Source organism: Lithobates pipiens, unplaced genomic scaffold (assembly GCF_037356315.1).
Source record: "Lithobates pipiens isolate NorthernLeopardFrog02 unplaced genomic scaffold, aLitPip1_a1.2 Scaffold_23, whole genome shotgun sequence".
NCBI lineage: Eukaryota > Metazoa > Chordata > Amphibia > Anura > Ranidae > Lithobates > Lithobates pipiens.
Genome location: NW_027507785.1, coordinates 232,397,368 through 232,417,456, shown reverse-complemented (window position 1 = coordinate 232,417,456; position 20,089 = coordinate 232,397,368). Strand labels below are relative to the sequence as shown.

The window sequence follows — 20,089 nt, the reverse complement described above, 5'->3', positions numbered from 1 at the left end:
CATATCCCATGGTAGCTTGCTGCCTGATTCCTGTACTGACAGCTTTTCCTCTCAGGATCTCTGTAGTTACGTAGGCAGGCTCAGTGAAATGTGTGACACAGTAGTGCCTACTCAAAGGGCATAGTGAATAAATTTCACACAACTCAAGGTAGCAAATGTGTGGGGATTTTCAAAAAGTAATTTTTGCAAACTTAAAGAGGAGTTCCACCCACCCCTTGAACAATTCTGTGAATGGTAGCCACATACTGTAGCTGCTGACTTTTAACATTAGGACACATACCTGTCCTGGAGTCCAGCGATGTTGGCACTGCAGCCGATGTTTATACCTTAATGCATTCCCTGCAAAGAGGTAAGAAGTGTTCCACTGCCTGTTCCTTCCCCAACACTTGCTGAGCCCTCTCACAATCCAGCGCTGTGCCCATCTGTAGCAGCTCTGCTCTCTCTTCCTCTCCTCACATGACAGAATGAGTCAGTCACATCCTGTGAGAAGGTAGTGGGGCAGAGCTTTGCTGCGCTGCGTGTGTCTATGGACACACACAACCTGGCTCTAGAGTGCACCTGCACGTGTGCCCTCATAGCAAGCAGCTTGCTACGGGGGAAGATGCAGGAGAGGAGGAGTGGACAAAGCCAGACCCCATAAGAGTACAAACCTTTTTTTTTTTTTTTTTTTTTCTTTTTTTTTTTGGTAAAAAAAATAAAATAAACTTTACAGTCACTTTAAAGATTACAGCAGTAGGCTAGAAATCAAATAAAATTGAAAGTTGAAGTGAATATATGGCTTTCCATTTTGACCACACATTTTTTAGCTCTGAGTCTTTTGTGAAGTTGCAGTAAACAAGTTCCCAATGGGGATCCCTCCCTACTCCATCGAAAAAGTTGTGTCTTAAGCAAGCCATAGATTACACAATTTTCTTTTCTTCCACCATGGGTGGAATCTGGTGCAGTTGTACATGGTAGCCTATCAGCTTCTAACTTCAGCTTGTTAAATTAATCTATGACAATAAAACCTGGAAGCTGATTGGTTACTGTGTATAGCTGCACCAAATTCTGAGTGCACCATTTTTAGTAAATTTCCCCCAGTCAGGGTAGATGGGGGAATCCCTCCTGACACCAACGATTGGGGCACAGTTACTCCCAGTGACACCAATAATTGGGGCACAGTTACTCCCAGTGACACCAACGATGGGGCAATATTCCGCTGACACCAAAGATGGGACATTGTTCACTCCCATTTTCTGCTTTCAATGGCCACAGTCCAGCCCCTTTAAAGTCTGAAGGAAAGTAAAATGGCCCTTAGAAAGTTTGCAGACCCCTGCTGTAGCCCACTGCATGTTTGGACTGCCAGTGCCTACCTGTATCCACTCTTAGGCTGCTTTCACACTGGGGCGGTATTCAGGCGTTACAGCGCTAAAAATAGCGCCTGTGTAGCGCCTGAAAAAAACCAGCCCCTTTCACTCCAGTGTGAAAGCCGGAGGGCTTTCACACTGGAGCGATGCGCTGGCAGGACGGTGAAAAAAGTCCTACTAGCCGCATCTTTGAAGTGTATTCACCGCTCCTATACCGCTCGTACCCATTGAAATCAATGGGACACCGCGGCAATACCGCCGGCAAAGCGCCGCTGCAGCGGCGCTTTGCGGGCGGGTTTAACCCCTTTTCGGCCGCTAGCGGGGGTTAAAACCACCCCGCTAGCGCCCGCACACCGCCGCTAAAACGACGGTAAAGCGCCGCTAAAAATAGCGGCGCTTTACCGCCGACGCTGCTCCCGCCCCAGTGTGAAAGCAGCCTTAAGTCCAGCTAAATGCCTCTTTACTACACACAGCAGACACTTACATTGCACATGTTGTAGAGACATTGATCCGACCTGCAGCAACTAAGCATAAAGAAAGATTTCTGTGTTAAAAAAATTTAAGAAGTGAAGGGTGTTCTAAATTTGGGTGGAGTTGATTTTTAAGTTGGCCTGGGATATACTGCTTGATAATGTAGGTGATTCCACCCATCCTATAGGAGCTCTGAGTTCTACCCAGCACATGCTTGCTTAATTGTCCACTTCGTGCCACCTGCTCTGACTTCCATGTGTGTTTTAACATAGCAGGGGGGAGCAAATCATCAGGCTGTGCATCATGGTCTGGATTCACAAACTTTTAGGGAAATCATACCCCTTTAACCTCTGGGAGACACAAGTCATCATCAGTGGAAGATTCAGCTCACAGGTGTGCATCCAATACTGAACTACCTGCAATTGTCAGGCCATTTAAAAGATTGCTCACAGAAATGTTCTGTGGCATGATTAAGCTGTGATATTTGGAAGTGTTTGCTGATCAAGCAAGACCAGGATTTATACAGGGTCAGCTATAAATCAAGAGGCTGATCATTTTTTTTAGATTGGTTAAATAGATACCTTATTAAAATAATTGCTTGATCTTTAATATATATATTTTATTTTATTTTTTGCAGTGTAATGTATACTGAATCGGTGCACCATGTTAAGCCGGCAACTGCATTCATCTATTGCAAATCCTCCACCCCCGGAATACATTAATCGGAATAAGACTGGACGCCTGACCAATCAACTACAATACCTAGAAAAGATTGTATTAAAAGAGTTATGGAAGCACAATTTTTCGTGGCCGTTCCAGCAGCCTGTGGATGCTGTAAAGCTGAACCTCCCTGTAAGTCAAAAAAAAAAAATGTAACATGTTTAATGTTGGCTAGCTGTTATGATTGCATTGTAAGTTTATTTTTGCACCCATGTTGTGTAGATCCCTGGTGTCCAACCTGTGGCCCAGGGGCTGTATGCGGCCCTTTGTGCGTCTATCAGTGCCACAGCAGACACTGATCTGTGTTTCCCTATTGCCCTGTTTTTATGCACTGAGGGTTATTTACAAAAGGCAAATCCACTTTGCACTGCAAGTGCACTTGGAAGTGCAGTCGCTCTAAATCTAAGGTGTAGATATGAAATGAGTGGAAGCTCTGCTGATTTTATCATCCAATCATGTGCAAGCTTAAATGTTGTTTTTTATTTTCCTTGCATGTCCCCCTTGGATCTACAGTGACTTTACATCCAAGTGCACTTGCAGTCCAAAGTGGATTTTCCTTTAGTAAATAACCCCCTATGTCTCCAGTCTATGACTGTTTACAGAAGCCTTTCCACAGTCTTCCCAACAACTCCTATAGCATGTTCACACTCACTGACAGTCTCCTGCAGCATGTCTCTTGTATCAATCCTTTCCTATACTAGGTCTGCAATCTTTGAACATCTCTGTTTCAAGTCTACAGTCTTCCCTGACTATCTTCTGTTTCATGTTTTTACACTCTCTGATCATCTCTTGTGTCATGCCCATAGTCTTTGACTATAGCCTGCATCTCTTGTCTCTGACACTAAATTATTCAATAACCTGAATGGGCCGCACTTGGGAACCTGCATATCAAGAACGTTAACCACCACTGGTCTAAATAGTGTGAAGGTGGGCATATTATGGGTTGAACCAATATTTTACTTTTCAGTTTACATTGGGCAGTAAGGGTCAATTTTGTCCTTTTTATGTGTAAATGTTTTAGTTGCCTCTTTAAAAACCCACCAAACTGCAGTGTGTAGATGTGAGGCAAACACATTTTGTCTTTAGTTATACTTTAAAGGCTTGTTTGCATCAGTGGGTGCATGTTATGACCTGTATAATGTCCACTGTTAACCCTATGCATTGCAGCAGCACTGCATTGATTTTCTATTTTTGAGGTTTACACTGCAAAAAAAAAAAAAAAAAAATGCAGACCTGCTGCATTTTTATGTAACGCACATGTATAGTTTGAACTGGCCACATAGAAAACATTTGTTCTTTTATGTGCCCTTGCTGGTGTGAATAAATCCTAGCAGAATACAAGGGTAAGTTGTCACTAAGGTCCAAAATATTTGATTTTTATTTATTTTTTTGTGAACCCTATTCTATACCACAGAATGGTTGAAACATACGGCTAATATTAATAATAGCCATCTTAACTTTTTTTTTTTTTTTTTTTAAGGAAAAAAAAAAAAAACTTGTTATACCTAATGAAGGATAATGTTACATTGTTAGTGGCTATGCAGATTTGAATGACCGATACATTCCTCTTTTATCGGTGATTTTATCTGAAAAATATGACTGCAATTGTACTGCAGATCAAGTATTCCAAAAACGGCAAAAAAAAATTGTATTTTAAGGTCAATAAAATGCTATGAAATTCCATTTGTCATAGGAGAAGCATAGATTGCCATTGCTGAAAATATTAGCCCTCTTGCTTTTCCTCCTGACTTCAATGATTTGAGGTACTGACTTGATACAAGTATGCGGATGAGTATTTTTGGCTTTATCTGTGTACCGTACTTGTCTTGCGCCAGGGATTTAGAAATTATTATAGCCAGGCAACTACATTTTTCAGTAGGATGGCAGCCTTGGTATCGGACCAGCTGAATTGTTGCTTTTTCAGCTCCACAAACCGCATTACTAATGTATAACCTATTTGCTTCTGTTATCAACCTGTACTCCAACCTTACCATATTTATCAATAAAAATCATACAACTTCTGGAGTAAAATAGGCCTTAGCAGCCTTAATTTATTAAACAAAAATATAGATATCAATATATAAATATTTAACGTAAACATTAACAAACATCTGTTACGAACAAACATTTAACTCCTCCTCCTAGTGTTGGTCTTTGCAGGTCCACCAATAACAACTCCTCCTCAGTATCCAAAGAATTACGACACTGTGGTCTCCCTGACGTGGTTTTTTTTAGTCCTCAAGCCGACACGCTGGCTCAGAGATGCCCACTTACCGCAGTGCCCTCATAACTAACTTCCGTTATCTGGGGTACCACAATCAGGACCCATACCACTAGCAGATCCTGACTCTCCGTTACAAAATCTCTTCCTCACCCGCAAAGACCAAACGCCAGCCACAGCAACCAAGGGGAATCCCTTTACCCTTGGAAACCCCTCCACACCCTCAAGGCTCGCTGCGTGCCACCCTGGAGCCCTAGGGCCCACAGATCAATACCCTATGTCATTTAAGTACCGCCATGTCTCTACCTCCAGCTCCAAATGCCTGATTCCTAGGCCCACATTCCTCACCACAAATCTGATGTCCCTGCTGATCTTTCGTCGGGCCCTATTCACCCAATCTACTGATCTGGCCATCCTCCACGATGTGCGAGCCACCATGTCCGACCACTCTATAATCATGTCTGGAAAAGGCTTACACAGCCACAACAAGTCAAATTTCATGTCCCTGGTAATATCCAGCATAGACCTGACCCCCCAAATCGTTCCCACCCACATGTAAAATCAGAACATTGGGTGGTTTATCCAGCTGTGAAAAGACTATGTACCTCCAATACCATCCTGCTCCATAACATTCCCAAAAATCCCAACCAACGGACACAACCTTCCTGTCTGGAAAAGCCCAATTGTCACCCATTTGAGCTGACGTCTGCCCTTCTCGCCCCCCAGCACACATGAGTGGCCCAAAATCCAAATCGGGCACGACTCGGCACCTGCAACAGAAAACAAAACGCACCACCATGACCTAACAACCCAATGTACACCATATCCCCCAATGCCTTTTTACCTAGCGAAGCCAAGTTCTACAACCTCCCAGACTCCCAACGCCCAATGCGCTTAACTGCCTCATCTAACCCGCACCTAGCTGCTTCTGTCGCTGCCCCTATTTGAAACAAATGAGAAGAGAACTCCTTGTCTGCTAAACTCAAAACCCTCAAGCATTTTCTGAAAACAGAAAAAAAACTGAAACCGAGACAGGGAGGAACCATCACCATGTATCAAAAAGGAACCTCCGGCCTTCACCGGACATGAGGACGATCCCTGCAAAGGATAAACATGTACCACCCTGCCTCTACCTAACTGGTCTGCTTTGGATCTGTATAGAAAACCCCCCTCTGCGTTGCAATGAATATCCCGATACCCAATGCCCCCTTGAACATTCTTGGAGGGGCTAACCAATTTGCAGATTCTAAAGGCCCTAAAGAAAGCCAAAAGAAAGGCCACCTTGAACAAAATCAGCCTCATAATCTGAGGAGCAGACAGCAGCCAATTGCTTTAGCATGCCACATAGGATATCAAACGACACCGGACGCCTAGCGTCTTGGCGCCTCACTGTCCTCCTATATCCTTTCAGGGCTTGGCACACCCAAAAATCCTTCATAAAATCCGGCAGCCCTTGCCATTTAAACAAAAAACAAAAATAAAGCACCAACCACTTCACTTCATGGCCCAAGTGGATCCTCCCTCACCTCTTAAACAAAGGCCCACCATTCCTGCCATACTTTACCATATGCAGCCCACGTGGACTCACTCACCGAATTCCTGATCCATCTGGCGATTCGTCCAATGCATTCCTCCACAACCAGTCAGGACAAGGAACTACGTGTAGCTCCGTGGCCGGTGCCAACTCTCGGAACCTGTCCCAATGAAAGCAGGATAATGCATCAGCAATCACGTTCTCGATACCAGGCAAGTGCATTGCAAGAATAAACACATTCAGCTGCAGACAGCGCAAAACGAGGTGCTGCAGCAGCCTCATAACCGGCGGGGATGATGCAGATACTCTGTTGATCACCTGTACCACCCCCAAATTATCGCCATAGAAAAGCACCTTCCTGTCTTTGAACAATGCACACCACAGCTAGTACCACTGGAAACCATTCCAGCAGCACCAAATTCTTTGTGAACCCTGCGGATATCCAAGACTGGCCACGGACCCCCACTCCACTGACCCTGAAAGAAGGCCCCGAACCCAGACTCTCCAGCTGCATCAGTGAACAACTCCAGATCAAAATTGCTCACTGGCCCCATCATCCACCACGCTCCCCTTTAAAGGATTCCAGGAAGCAATGCCAGACTCCCAAATCCTCCCTATGCACCTTCAGCAGTCGCACAAAGTGCTTGGGCAACCTTACCCCCACCGTGCTCTATGACAGCCGTTGGCAAAACACTCTACCCATCGGCAGAATCCGGCACGCAAAGTTGAGTTTCCCCAACAGCGATTGAAGTACCCTCAGTTGCGCCTTGCGTTTTTGTCGAGCATGTCTTGTATCCCCTTTTTGAGATACTCGAGTTTGTCCTCCGGCAACCTGAACTCCATTGCCTCCAAGTCTAGCATTATCCCCAAGAAGGTGATCACCTTCCTGGGCCCCTCAGTCTTCTCAGGTGCTAGAGGTATGCCAAAACGCTCCGCTATGTGTTCCAGCGTTGCTAGCAGAATCCCGCATATCCTGGAATCCGGTGGTCCCACGCAGAGAAAATCGCCCAAATAATGAATAATGGAGTTCACTCCTGCGACATCCCTCACCACCCATTCCACGAATGAGCTAAATGTCTCAAATAGGGCACACGATATGGAGCAACTCAAAGGGAGGCATTGGTCAACGTAAAACTTGTCATTCCAATGAAACTTTCCGGATGAATGGGAAATAGCCGAAGGCCGACTCAATGTTGGTTTTAGCCATCAATGTCCCCCGCCCGTAACGGCGGACATAACCCACCGCTGCATCAAAGGACGTGTAACTCGCTGTGCATTCCTCCGGGTCAATGGTATCAAAAGACAAATGGTGAATTAGCCTAAACTTATCTGGTTCCTTCTTAGGAACCACCAAATCAGGAAATGGCGCTTTGGTGAAAGGGCCCCCCAACTCTACTTCCTTACATAGTTTTGGCAAAACTACGTCCTGAATGTAACGAGGCTGATTTTAGATTCTGTGGAACAGAACCCCTCTCCAATAGCCTCGCCGCCTTTCGATCCAGATACCTACCGAGAAACGGCCCCATCCTTTCCACCATCACCGGCATTCTCCCTCTTGTGTGCAGAGTCTCCAGTCCTACTCTTGCCTTGTTTGAAGCATCTAGACAGAGGGTGCATTCCTACACAGCCGGAACACTCGTGCTTGTACCGACAGGACCCCCCAAACCTACAAGATCCCTCATTGTACTGCCAACACGTCCCCTTTTTTTTCTTACCGGCTGATTGTCCTTGGGAAGAAGATCCACCGGCTCCCCCCTGAAAAAACTGACCAGGGACTTTTGCCGACGTCATGAGCCTCATCCACAGACTGATGTCCTTTGTGGTCCCATCTTACCGACGGCCGGACCGCTTTCCGCCTGCGAAACTGTTAGTCATATCTAAACCATGCAGTGCCCCTGTACACTCGGTATGCCTCACCTACTGAATCCATATAACAAAATGGAGCCGAGCAATGTTCAGCGTTCTTTTCTCCAATCACACTCGCCATGATGGTGAATGCTTGTAGCCAAACGTTCTTGGAATGAGGCGGTACCTTCTCGTCTTCCTTTTTAGAGTCGTCGGGTTTCACTCTATCCAGGTTGAATTTCTCCATCGGCAGTAGGGAAAATCTTTCCACATACTTGCCCTCCCCATATTTTTCCCGCACTTCAGATTTCAAGTGAGCCCCTAGCGGCCCTTCGAAGCACACATATATATACCTCGCATTTCGATGAATCTGCCAAACTGACAATATCTAGTCTGTTAGTGTACATAATTTAATCTGAATTATGTGATGAATCAGAACACAATAGTCTAAATTGGTGCAGTAAAATTAGAAAAATGTATACATAAAACTATTTTTCATAAAAAAAAAAAACTGATAATTGAAATGTGCATATGTATTCACCCCCTTAAGCCCATAAAAAGCTCTGGTGCAACCAATTACCTTCAGAAGTCACATAATTAGTGAAATTATGTCCACCTATGTGCAATCTGAGTGTCACATGATCTGTCATTACATAAAGGCACCTTTTTTTTGAAAAGCCCCAGAGGCTGCAACACCTAAGCAAGAGGCACCATTAACCAAACACTGCCATGAAGACCAAACAATAAGGCACAATGTTGTTAAGTATAAGTCAGGGTTGGGTTATAAAAAAAAAAAAATCTTTCATCCCTAGGAACACCATCAAATCTATCATAACCAAATGGAAAAAACATGGCACAACAGCAAACCTGCCAAGACACGGCGCACACCAAAACTCAGACTGGGCAAAGAGGGTATTAATCAGAAGCAGCACAGAGACCCAAGGTATCCTTGGAGGAGCTGCAGTGTTCCACAGCAGAGACTGGAGTATCTGTACATAGGACGATGATGAGCTGTACGCTCCATCGTTGGGCTGTATGGCTGAGTGGCCAGCTGAAAGTCATTACTTTCAGCAAAAAACAAAATGGCACGTTTTTCAGTTTGCAAAAAAGGCATGTGGGAGACTCACAATGTATGGAGGAAGGTGGCCTGATGAGAAATTTTACTTTTTGGCCATCAAAGAAAAAGCTATGTCTGGTGCAAACCCAACACATCACATCACCCAAAATATACCGTCTTTCAGCAGTCGGGACTGGGAAACTGGTCAGAGTTGAGGGAAAGATGGATGGCGCTAAATAAAGGGATATTCTTGAGCAAAACCTGTACCACTCTGTGATTTGAGGCTAGTTCACCTTCCAGCAGGGCAATGACCTCAAACACACTGCTAAAGCAACACTTGAGTGGTTTAAGGAGAATCGTGTAAATTTGTTGGAATGGCCTAGTCAAAGCCCAGACCTCAATCCAACAGAAAATCTGTGGTCAGACTTGGATTGCTGTTCACAAGTGCAAACCATCCAACTTGAAGGAGCTGGAGCAGTTTTGCAAGGAAGAATGGGCAAAAATCCCAGTGGTAAGATGTGGCTGGCAAGCTCATAGACTTATCCAAAGCGACCTGTAGCTGTGATGGCTGCAAAAAGTGGCTCTACAAAGTATTGACTTTTGGGGGATGAATAGTTATGCACATTGACTCTTTCTGTTATTTTCTTTCCTGACACTATGCACTAAAACGCACTATATTGCCCAAATGTTTGGTAAAATATAAAAGATCTTATGCTGAGTACACAGATGCCAAACACGACGTGCTTTAAAATTGTGCACAACCGTGCAGCGCCGACAAACTACATACAATTTTTAAAAGCCTTTACAGGTTACCACTTTAGATTTACAGAGTCGGTCTACTGCTAAAATGACTGCCCTTGACCTGACGTTCGTGGTGATGCCTCACATTCATGGTGCAATTGCTGTTTACATATGACACGAGACCGACGCTTGCATTCGCCTTTGTGCATGAGCACGGGGGGACTGGGGTGCCTCCCTTCCCTCCTTATATCCAGCAAAACCAAAATCGTGAAATGCTCGTAGCTTCAGGCCATAGAGATTATTGGAGCCGTTCTGGTCTTTTATCTGCTCTATGGTCAGCTGGCGGAACCACCGGTTGTATTCTCAGGTTCCCCGGCGGAACAAGACAGCCTGAGGAAAAACCATGGAAGGTGGGGGGGTGGGGGAGAGATAACGTTCTGTGTTTTTTTTTTTTTTTTTTTTCCTTTTTAAAACTGGTGGTGAAATCACTTCCTACAGCACTGGAGTCGCCGATTTTACGTATCATGAGAGCAAACACTGTTGCTGTCAGGATAAACCGGTGCTGCAGCTGAATGGCTTACCAGAAAATAAAGTAATGGTTAACAAAACACTGTTAAGTATAAAAGAATTACATACCTGAAAAGCAAACCTGATAAAACATAGTGACAATAAAACGACAACTATTTTTGGCTTTTTTAATTATACAAACATTTTTTATTTTTATTTTTTTGTTACTGTAACGGTTCCAGGTGAAAGTGTGCTCTAGATTGTGCCATGCTGTACCCTACGCTAATACGCCGTGTGTGTGTTAGCGTTGGAAACATTCACCGATGCAGAGACCAGGTTGGCCAGGACAGGAGGGACCATAATAGCGCGTATATAGGCTTGACACCCGCTTTCTACAGACACATCATCTTGGGTGTGCTCGTTGGGTAGAGGTACCAGGGAGGGCATACGGAAAGTGCCTCATGCAGCCGGCTCACTGAATTTGCATTCAGAAGTTTTTTTTTTTTTTGGCACAGCTGTGACGATCTCTTCCTGGAATTTAAGGAAGGATATAATTTTTGTCCTGACACTTTATATAGCACATAAGAGTTCAGCAGGGCGACTAAAGTGGCACGCTAGTGTAATTAATAATTGTCCGTGTACAAGTGGTACCCCTTTCCCAATAAGGGTGACACCAATTCTCAAACAATCTTGTCAGCGCTCCCTATGTAGCCTTGGGCTCCATGTGACTATCTCTTCCCTCGTAAACCTTAAAACTATATGTATAGCCTGTTTCCCTGTCACAGAGCTTATACTACTTTAACCCCATATCTAGCATGCTTTGCTAGGGAGATACTGTTTGAAAGACAAGCAGCCAGGAAATGTAATCTAGGACTCCTCAACGCAGACAGCTTGATTTGGAATAAACAAGGCTGCAAACTGTTGATTGAAGTGGTTTACAGGGGGCTGAATCTTGTGGAGCTAATCATATCCAGGGTCACCCCAAGGATGAGAGGGTTCATTTTCAATGAAATGCATGAACCGCAAGATCTGCTCATATCTAGCCCTGGGGGAAGCAGAGAACACGGGCATATGGTGAATTGGGTCAGTGGACCAATAGGACCGCAACTCACTTTTTTTTTTTTTTTTTTTTTTTTTTTTGATAGGCCCAGAAATGTCTTAAATTCGGAAACCGTAACCCGTTTCCAATCCCTGGCAAGGGTTAACTGGGGATTAGCGACGATTAATTGACCAGCATATAAATGGCTTTGATCCACAATGGCTCTATAGAAATTTTGCGTGAAAAACGGTAAATAAAAATCAAGTGATATAAAATCAACTGTTTCCACCTGAATTCTGGGTTGGCCAGTGAATGGGGGAAGTGCGGGTGGGCTCCCGATCAGGGTTGGCATATTCTGCAGGAAAGGGCACTATGGGCTCGACAAGCCTGTCTTTGTCTTCTTGGTGGCTGCGAGACACTACTTATGCTAGCCACTGCAATAGCTTGAACTGCACTTATTGGACTCGACGCATCACCACTTGATCCTGCAGTGCTGGATGTACGACCAGGATGTACTAGGCCGCTGGTGCTTGCCAGTTCACAGAGGGATGAGCGGCACTAGTACTGGCTCTCTGCTCCATACGAGAGCCCTGTGGTTCTTGCACCTCAACAGAACAGGGTCGAGTACACCTGACCTTGGCTCTGGCGATGGAGTAGTGGTCCCTGCTATCTGTCAGGGTGCTGCTGCTGTCTACCAGTTTGTATACTGAGCCTGAATCTGCCAGTGAGGCGGCTTCCCCTTTGCTCTCATCAGTCATGCTCGGTAACATGTAGGCTTCTTCACTAGTACAACACGCACCAAGTTTCTCAAGTTCTAAGAGCTGTCAGTCAAATTTTGTAAATGTGGGACCTGGGAAGGTATAAAAGGTAACGATAACCCAGTGCAGCTGGCTAACCACTGGTAAATGGAGGACAAGAGACAAAAGGCAGCGCTCTATGGGTAAAGTGATTGATTAATTTCATCCAGACCAATAGATAAAAAAAATAAAAATTGGTTTATTGCACTAAAAAGATGACCAACCACTACAAAAGTCTGTGTAGTTACTAAAAAACTCAACGAATAATGTTGACAATAATGGACTTTTTAGGCATAAATATAGATATAACAAAAAAAGGGGTGGTCATTTTTAAACTATTATTTCTAAAAAACAGACAAGATCTCGGTGCCTCAGAGCATAATCTTTCACTGTCTAGCGTATTATAAGTACATCATATTCTACGTATATTCCCATAGGCATCCAATGTGGGAGCATCAAGGAACAAACAACCATAAGTACAAAAATTCGTTTATACAGACAGTATATCACAGACGAATCAGCTCAGAGATACTCAAATGCTCTACATGTTTCGCATTCACCATAACGCTTCATCGGGAGCTAATAACTTTTTATTCCGTATGGCTAGCCAAAAACAGCTCTTCAGGGGTAAGGCAGTAGTATAGCCCGTATATCGTATATATAAAGAGGCACAAAAGGAAGCGAGGACTCTGGAAATACAGGACAAGAAAAAAGAAGGGTTGTATAACCTGTGATCTTCCAGCTATTTCACAATGGTTTCCGACCTATCCTTGATGTAGAGGGGGAGAAGAAAACCAACCCTCAATGGCTTCCTAGCCACACACCAGGTCTGCTGTGAGAAAAAAGTCTGTGCAGGACTGTAAGCTATTGAGACGAATGCAGCAATCAGTCATATAGCATAGAAGCATGTGGCAAATGTAATGATTAAAATGTTTTAAAAGCAAAACGGTACCACACAATGAACCAGGTGGTCTGGATGAAATGAATGACTTTACCTATGGATAGCTACCTTATTGTTTTTTGTCTTTTCACTACTGTACCTCCTGTTTGGACATTTTAGCCTCTAAAAATGTATAGGTACAACTAATGCGACTCAAAGGCAAGAGTCCCTGATTGTCAGCGACTGCTTCAAACGCTACCAAAAAAACTGTTGGCGTTCGCAGGGATCAGGCCTGACTGTGCAATTGCTTCAGTTATGTGTGTTGTGTTTTTGTAAGTGACAGTGATGGATTGATACTGCACTTGGGTGGGCTGGGCGGAGGGTCTAAACGCAGGTGCTAGCAGGTATCTAGGTTGATTCTACTAACGCTGTATTTTTGGGAACCTTAAACTACTTAAAGTGGTTGTAAACCCTTACAACACACTTTGACCTACAGGTAAGCCTAGATTAAGGCTTACCTGTAGGTCCAAGAAATATCTCCTAAACCTACACGGTTTAGGAGATATTTGCCAAAACACAGGCACCGCTGTCTACGGTGCATGCACCATAGACAGTGGCGCACTGAGTGCGACACCCGTCAACGGCGATATGCCGTGGGTGGCGGCTCCCGTGCGCATGCGTGGGAGTGATGTAATCGCGGCTTCGCCGAATGACAGCGGCAGAGCAGCGAGACCCACCGAGAAGATGGATGTGCCGGACTACAGGGGACAGCGGTGACATCGCTGGCTCCTGTATCAGGCAAATGACACATAATGGACTACCATGTGATGCATAATAGTCCATTATGCTTTACCTTTGCAGGGAATGATAGAGGAAGTAAACTCATCAGGGTTTACTTCCTCTTTAACCACTTCAATACAGGGCACTTAAACACCTTCCTGCCCAGACCAATTTTGAGCTTTCAGCGCTGTCGCACTTTGAATGACAATTGCGCGGTCATGCTACACTGTACCCAAATTAAATTTTTATCATTTTTTTCCCACAAATAGAGCTTTCTTTTGGTGGTATTTGATCACCTCTGCGGTTTTTATTTTTTGTGCTACAAATAAAAAAAATACCGAAAATTTTGAAAAAAAAAAAGTTTTTTTTTTTTTGTTTCAGTTTCAAAACTTTGTAAATAAGTACGTTTTCTCCTTCACGGATGGGCACTGATGGGGCTACACTGATGGGCACTGATAAGGCGGCACTGATGGGCACCAATGAAGTGGCACTGATGAGGTGGCATTGATGGACACTGATGGGCGGCACGGATGGGCGACACGGATGGACACTGATAGCTGGCACAAATTGGCACTGATAGCTGGCACGTATTGGCACGGATGGGCGGCACGGATGGGCATGGGTAGGCGGCACAGATGGGCATGGGTAGGCGGCACAGATGGGCATGGGTAGGCGGCACAGATGGGCATGGGTAGGCGGCACAGATGGGCATGGGTAGGCGGCACAGATGGGCGGCACAGGTGGGCACTCATTAGCGGCACAGGTGGACACCCATTAGCAACACAGGTGTTATACTGTACTAATGGATGCCAATCGGTGCCAAACAATAATGCATGCCAATCAGTGATGCCCATTGTGGGCACTGATTGCCATCCATTATGGGCACTGATTGGCATCCATTGTGCCTGACTGGCATCCCTGGTGGTCTAGGGAGGATTACCTCTGCTGGGCATCCCTGGTGGTCCAGTGTGGGCATCCTTGGGGGGGGGGGGGGGGGGGGGGGGGTGCTGATAATCGATAATCAGACCCCCCCCCCCCCCTGTCAGAGGAGCAGCCGATCGGCTCTCCTCTACTCGCGTCTGACAGACGCGAGTGAGGAAAAGCCAATCACCGGCTCTTCCCATTTACACTGTGATCAGCCATGATTGGACACGGCTGATCACGTGGTAAAGAGTCTCCGTCGGAGACTCTTTACCGAGATCGTAGTTGCCGGGTGTCAGACTGACACCCCGCAACAACGATCGCCGCGATGCGCGCCCCCGGGGGCGCGCAGCGGCTCATAATCCTGATCACGTCATATGACGTCCGGTTAGGATTATGAAACCACTTTGCCGCCGTCTATTTGTAATAGGGCGGGCGGCAAGTGGTTAAGAAGCTAATATAGTTCTGATCCAATAAAATATATTGATCCGTTCAGACACTATACTAGTAAGGGAGGTGTCGTGCGTGGGTGTTAGCGTTACTGGCACTAATCTGACACTCAAGCTTTATTAGGTAATGTATAGCAGGTAGTCTGACGCTATTTAAAAAAAAAAAAAAAAAAAAAAAAATGGAACCAACCAGCATCACCCGTGACACTAATATGGTGATCACTGGTGACAGGGGGTTAAAAGGGTTAATTGGGGGGGAATCGGGAGGTTATTACCTTTTTTATTAGGTAATATATGGGGTACCCTGACGCTATAAAAGAACGGTGAAACTAACTAGCATCGCCCACGACACTAATACGGTGATCAGAAAATGGATCTACTAGCGGCACTGGTAAAAAGGGTTTAACTGGGGGGTGATCAAGGGGTTAAACCTTTATTGGGGGCTTGCCTAACGCTACCTGGGCCTACTACTAACTGCCCAAGTGCTGATTAGTGTAACACTTGACATAAATGCAGTGATCAGTGAAAAATCGGAAAACTGCAATTTGTGACAGGGAGTGAAGGGGGTTAACTGAGGGGCGATTGGGGGGGAGGGGATGAAATGTGTGCCTACGTGTAGTGTTGGTGCAACTCTCAAGTTTGGATGTTCTCTACTCGCTCTGGAACCGAAAAGGTGACATCACTTCCTCTGCCTGTGCTTACTCTACATTTTACAGGCAGAGGAAGCATTTTCATTCGCCAGGACCGATCAGCAGGTCCAGCCCAGAAATCATTGGCCTGGACCTGAACACTGGTTCTGCAACGAATCCAATTTCTGCGGGGGCACACGAGATGTACAGGTACATCACTTTGCGCAGCAGTGCCATTTTGCCGGCGTATATCGGTGTGAGCTGGTCAACAAGTGGTTAAAGGCAATTTCAGGTTAAGGATTAATGTAAGGGCTTGGATCAATGATCAGGTTATGTTGCGAACCATTTTTAGGCTGTATTTAATTTTGTACGTATCCTCTCGCGCCCTAGCTGTGTGGGTCATATGAGGAGCTCTCTGGCACCTTGCGTCTCAAGACCAGCAGTTTTTCAGCTTTTAATTGGGGGGTTAAGGTAAGAAATTACATTGTGGCTATGGCCTTGTTGAGAAGGGAGGACTTAATGTTTTAGTAACCAGTCCAGACCGAGAACTGTTCTGCTGTGATAGTATGAACAAGCTAGTTAAATACACCACACTAAGGGAAGAACTTGTCTAGTAATGGAAGTTGTGTAGCCAAAAAAAAATTGCAATAAAGGTGGGTGTACATAGGTGTTTTGGTTTTGCAAAAAAACATACTGGTTTAAATCAAAGGAATTTAGCATTTGAATATCGTTGGCCCTGGCTGATGTAGCTCTGTAATAAAAAATAAAAATAAAAAATAATAATTTTTTGCTACCAGTGTAAGCACCTGAGTTTGTCTTGATATCCGTCTCTGGCAATGTTATGTACAACAGCATTCAGGCTGGTAGGGAAAGGGAAGGCCTGGCAGATGATCAGGTGGGGTGCATGCAAATGTGCTGGCGGGCAACATGAAAGAGGAGACTGAGTGACTGAATAAAAGTTTAAACAAAAAAGGGTATAGACTAGGACCGTGGTGTGTTTGGTGTGTGTGGGGGTTTTTTTATTATTTTTATTTATTTTTTGCGTTGTCTAGAAGTAGGCGCTTCTTCAGTTCATTGCTGTGTCTGCTAGTAAAGTCTGCCAAAAATAAAACTGCGAACTGGTTGTGCAAATGATTTTAGTCAGTTAACACATAAGGTGCACTAATCAAAAAAGTAAAGCTATGGCAAATGTGTGGGGTGTTTGTGGTGTTTTTTTTTTTTTTTTTTTTTGTTTTGTTTTTTTGACATCTTAAAATGAAAAAAGTATTAAAAAAAAAAAAAAGGATTAAGAAATGCACATTTTGTCCTGATTTTTTTTGACAGTTTATCCCATTAGTCTGTTTTTTCCAAATCTGAGAAAGAAATGACTCAAGGGGTAAAGACACAAAGGTCACTGTTTCTAACCAGTAGCTTTTTTTTTTTTTCCCCCAAATTTTTTTCAAATAATCAAAAATCACCCACACTGTCTGCTCCATCATATAATGGGAACCATTATACCTTTTTTGGATATTTTATATCCAATATTTTTCCAAGCAGTATCAGAGAATGGAGGAGGCTAATTGATCTGCAAAAGCATCAGGCTCCTCCTCCCTCCCTCCCTCCCTCCCTTCCCTCCCTCCCTCCCTTCCCTCCCTCCCTCCCTTCCCTCCCTCCCTTCCCTCCCTCCCTTCCCTCCCTCCCTTCTCCCTCCCCCCTCCCTCCCTCCTCCCCCTTCTCCTCCTTCTCCCAGACTCAGGGCAGAAGGTACTATTGCAGGAGCCATTCATCTTTGTAGACTTTCGGCGTCTCCATTGTCTAACGTACTGCGCAAGTGCAGTACAGGGCGGACACTATCCGGGGGACAGTATTCAACAAGACACTGGTGCCGCCATCCTCACTAATGGAAACAGGCAGTGGAGCCTTGCGGCTTCACTGCCCGTTTCCTACTGCGCATGCGCGAGTTCCCCGATGATGATTTCTGAATAGACGGCTGTCTTCTGTGACACACACACACACACACTGTTCCAGAAGACATTGCACCCAAATTTCCTAGAAATCAATGTGAGGAGGAGAAGACTGAAGATCACCGTGGAATATGAAGTGGCAGATTAGGACGTTCTGCCTAGCAACAGGCATTTATGGTGAGTAAAAAAAAATTGTGTGGGGGGGGGGTTTATTTTATTTATTTATTTTTTTTTTGGACCTCCACTTTTAATGACATTTCTAATCATATGAAGTTAATGACAAGAGTCCCCCTTTACATCCAAGTCCAGAGTTCCCCTTTTTTTATATCTGGACTCAAAGTTCACTTACACTGTAAGTGGGGACTCTGCAGAATCTGATGTAAGGGAGAACTCTGGAACTCAACATAAGGGATGCTCTGGGAACCCTGCATTAAGGGGCAACATTGAACTCTGTAAGGGGGAACACTGTGGCCACTGGTGTCAAGGGGAACTCTGATGTATGGGGTGCTCTGAGAACCCTGATTTACCTTTTTGTGTATTCAGAGGCAGGAGAGAGAAGGGGGGAGATGGTCAGACAGGGATGGATGGTGATCTCGCTCACCCTTTGGCAGTCAGAACCTCTCATCCAGATATAACTGAGGCTGCTAGACTTCAAATTTCGCACCCACCCTTTCCTTTTCTGAGACACAGCCCCAGGGATAGGCGTGTGGGCAGATAGATGGGTGGGCAGGAGGAAGAGGAACAGATTGAGAGTGGGGGGGTGGGGTGGGGTGTTAGTGCTGGCTTTGGGCAGTGAAACCCGGACGCATGATTCCAATCCCGAACATTCCGGGTGATTCCCAGACAGGTGGCAACCCTACCCTAAACTGCTATGGCCAGTTAGGCCAGGCACTTTTATTGCACAGGCATTAAGTGAAACTATAAAAGAGAGGCTCAAAGATCGCACATTGAATTTGTAATAGTTAAACCCTGAAAGCATTGCTTTAAACGCTCTGAAACTTTCATATACTGTATTAATATCCACGACTTGACTGAACAGCAAAGTAGGTATCTGAGATAAGGTGATACAGCACGATTTGAATTCTAGGGAGGTGTCCATATCAATGATTAAAGTGTGTGTGTGTGTGTGTGTGTGTGTGTGTGTGTGTGTGTGTGTGTTTTAAAACACAAACCTGTTCTACTTGCCTAGTTTTGCATCGAGCAGCCCCTATCCTCTTCTTCTCAGGTCCCTCATTGGTGCTCCTGGCCACTCCCTCCTGCCAAGTGCCCCCACAGCAAACATGCAGACACAGGGCCATCACCTGCCCCCTCTCCCTCCTCATTGGCTCAGTGACTTTGACAGCAGCTGGAGCCAATGGTGTCTGCTGCTGTCTTAGCCAATAAGGAGGGAGACTTTTTGGACAGCCAAGGCTCTCGTATAGCATCACTGGATCGAGATGGGGCTCAGGTAAGTATAAGGGGGCGTGTCTTGTCTGCCTTTTAGAACCCCTTTAAGAAATAGATTTGAAGGAAAAGAGGGATCCAAACTAAACCTGTGCAGAACGGAAACTTTTTTCTTTTTTTTTGGATAGATTTGTTAGTTTACTGATGTCGTCTTTGTTTCATTTATTTTCTAACATCCAAATTTCTAATTTACAGTGCAGATTAATTATTGAGGACCTCCAATTTATCTGAAACCACTATGCTTAGTTTTCGTTGTGTGTGTGTGTGCATAGTTGCCAACAGTCCAGATTTTCCTGGGAAATTGGCTTTTGTCCCAGTGTTCTGTAGGCGACCCGTCAGATCACTGGGACTGCTGCAGTTTCTGGCTGTGCAAAAACACAGATGCGGCATCTCCCTCATTCTAGCAGGTCTCTACCCTGTGGAGAGAGGGGTGGAGCCTCTGACCCGGGCAGCTAATGGCCTTCTCTCTTCAGTGTACAAGCAGAGCAATTCACTTGTACACCGAAGCCATTTAGCTGCCTGGGTTGGAGGTCCCTCCCCTCTCCAATGTACACAGGAGAAAGACCCGCTAGCTGGCCGGAAATCCCGGCCAGGCACCACAGAGCAAACCCCCCCCCCCCCCCCCCAAAATCTCATTGAGCTGATAGGCCAGAGGTGCAGGGGGAGATGCTGTGAGTGGCACAGTTTGCAATGAGTGCCCATGGGTAGGGATGAGCCGAACACCCGCCCCCGGTTCGGTTTGCACCAGAACTTTCGAACGGACCAC

General features: G+C 45.2%; 1 protein-coding gene across 1 annotated transcript in view; it reads left to right on the top strand.

Annotated features, from left to right (window-relative positions):
* Nucleotides 1-2,232: 2,232 nt before the first annotated feature.
* BRDT (bromodomain testis associated) overlaps nucleotides 2,233-20,089 on the top strand; it is a 273,701-nt gene continuing 255,844 nt past the window's right edge. Inside the window, exons 1-2 of the mRNA XM_077452924.1 lie at nucleotides 2,233-2,344; nucleotides 2,455-2,669. Coding sequence (XP_077309050.1) covers nucleotides 2,481-2,669 — 189 coding nt within the window. The 5' untranslated portion in view covers nucleotides 2,233-2,344; nucleotides 2,455-2,480. The remainder of the gene's footprint in view (nucleotides 2,345-2,454; nucleotides 2,670-20,089) is intronic.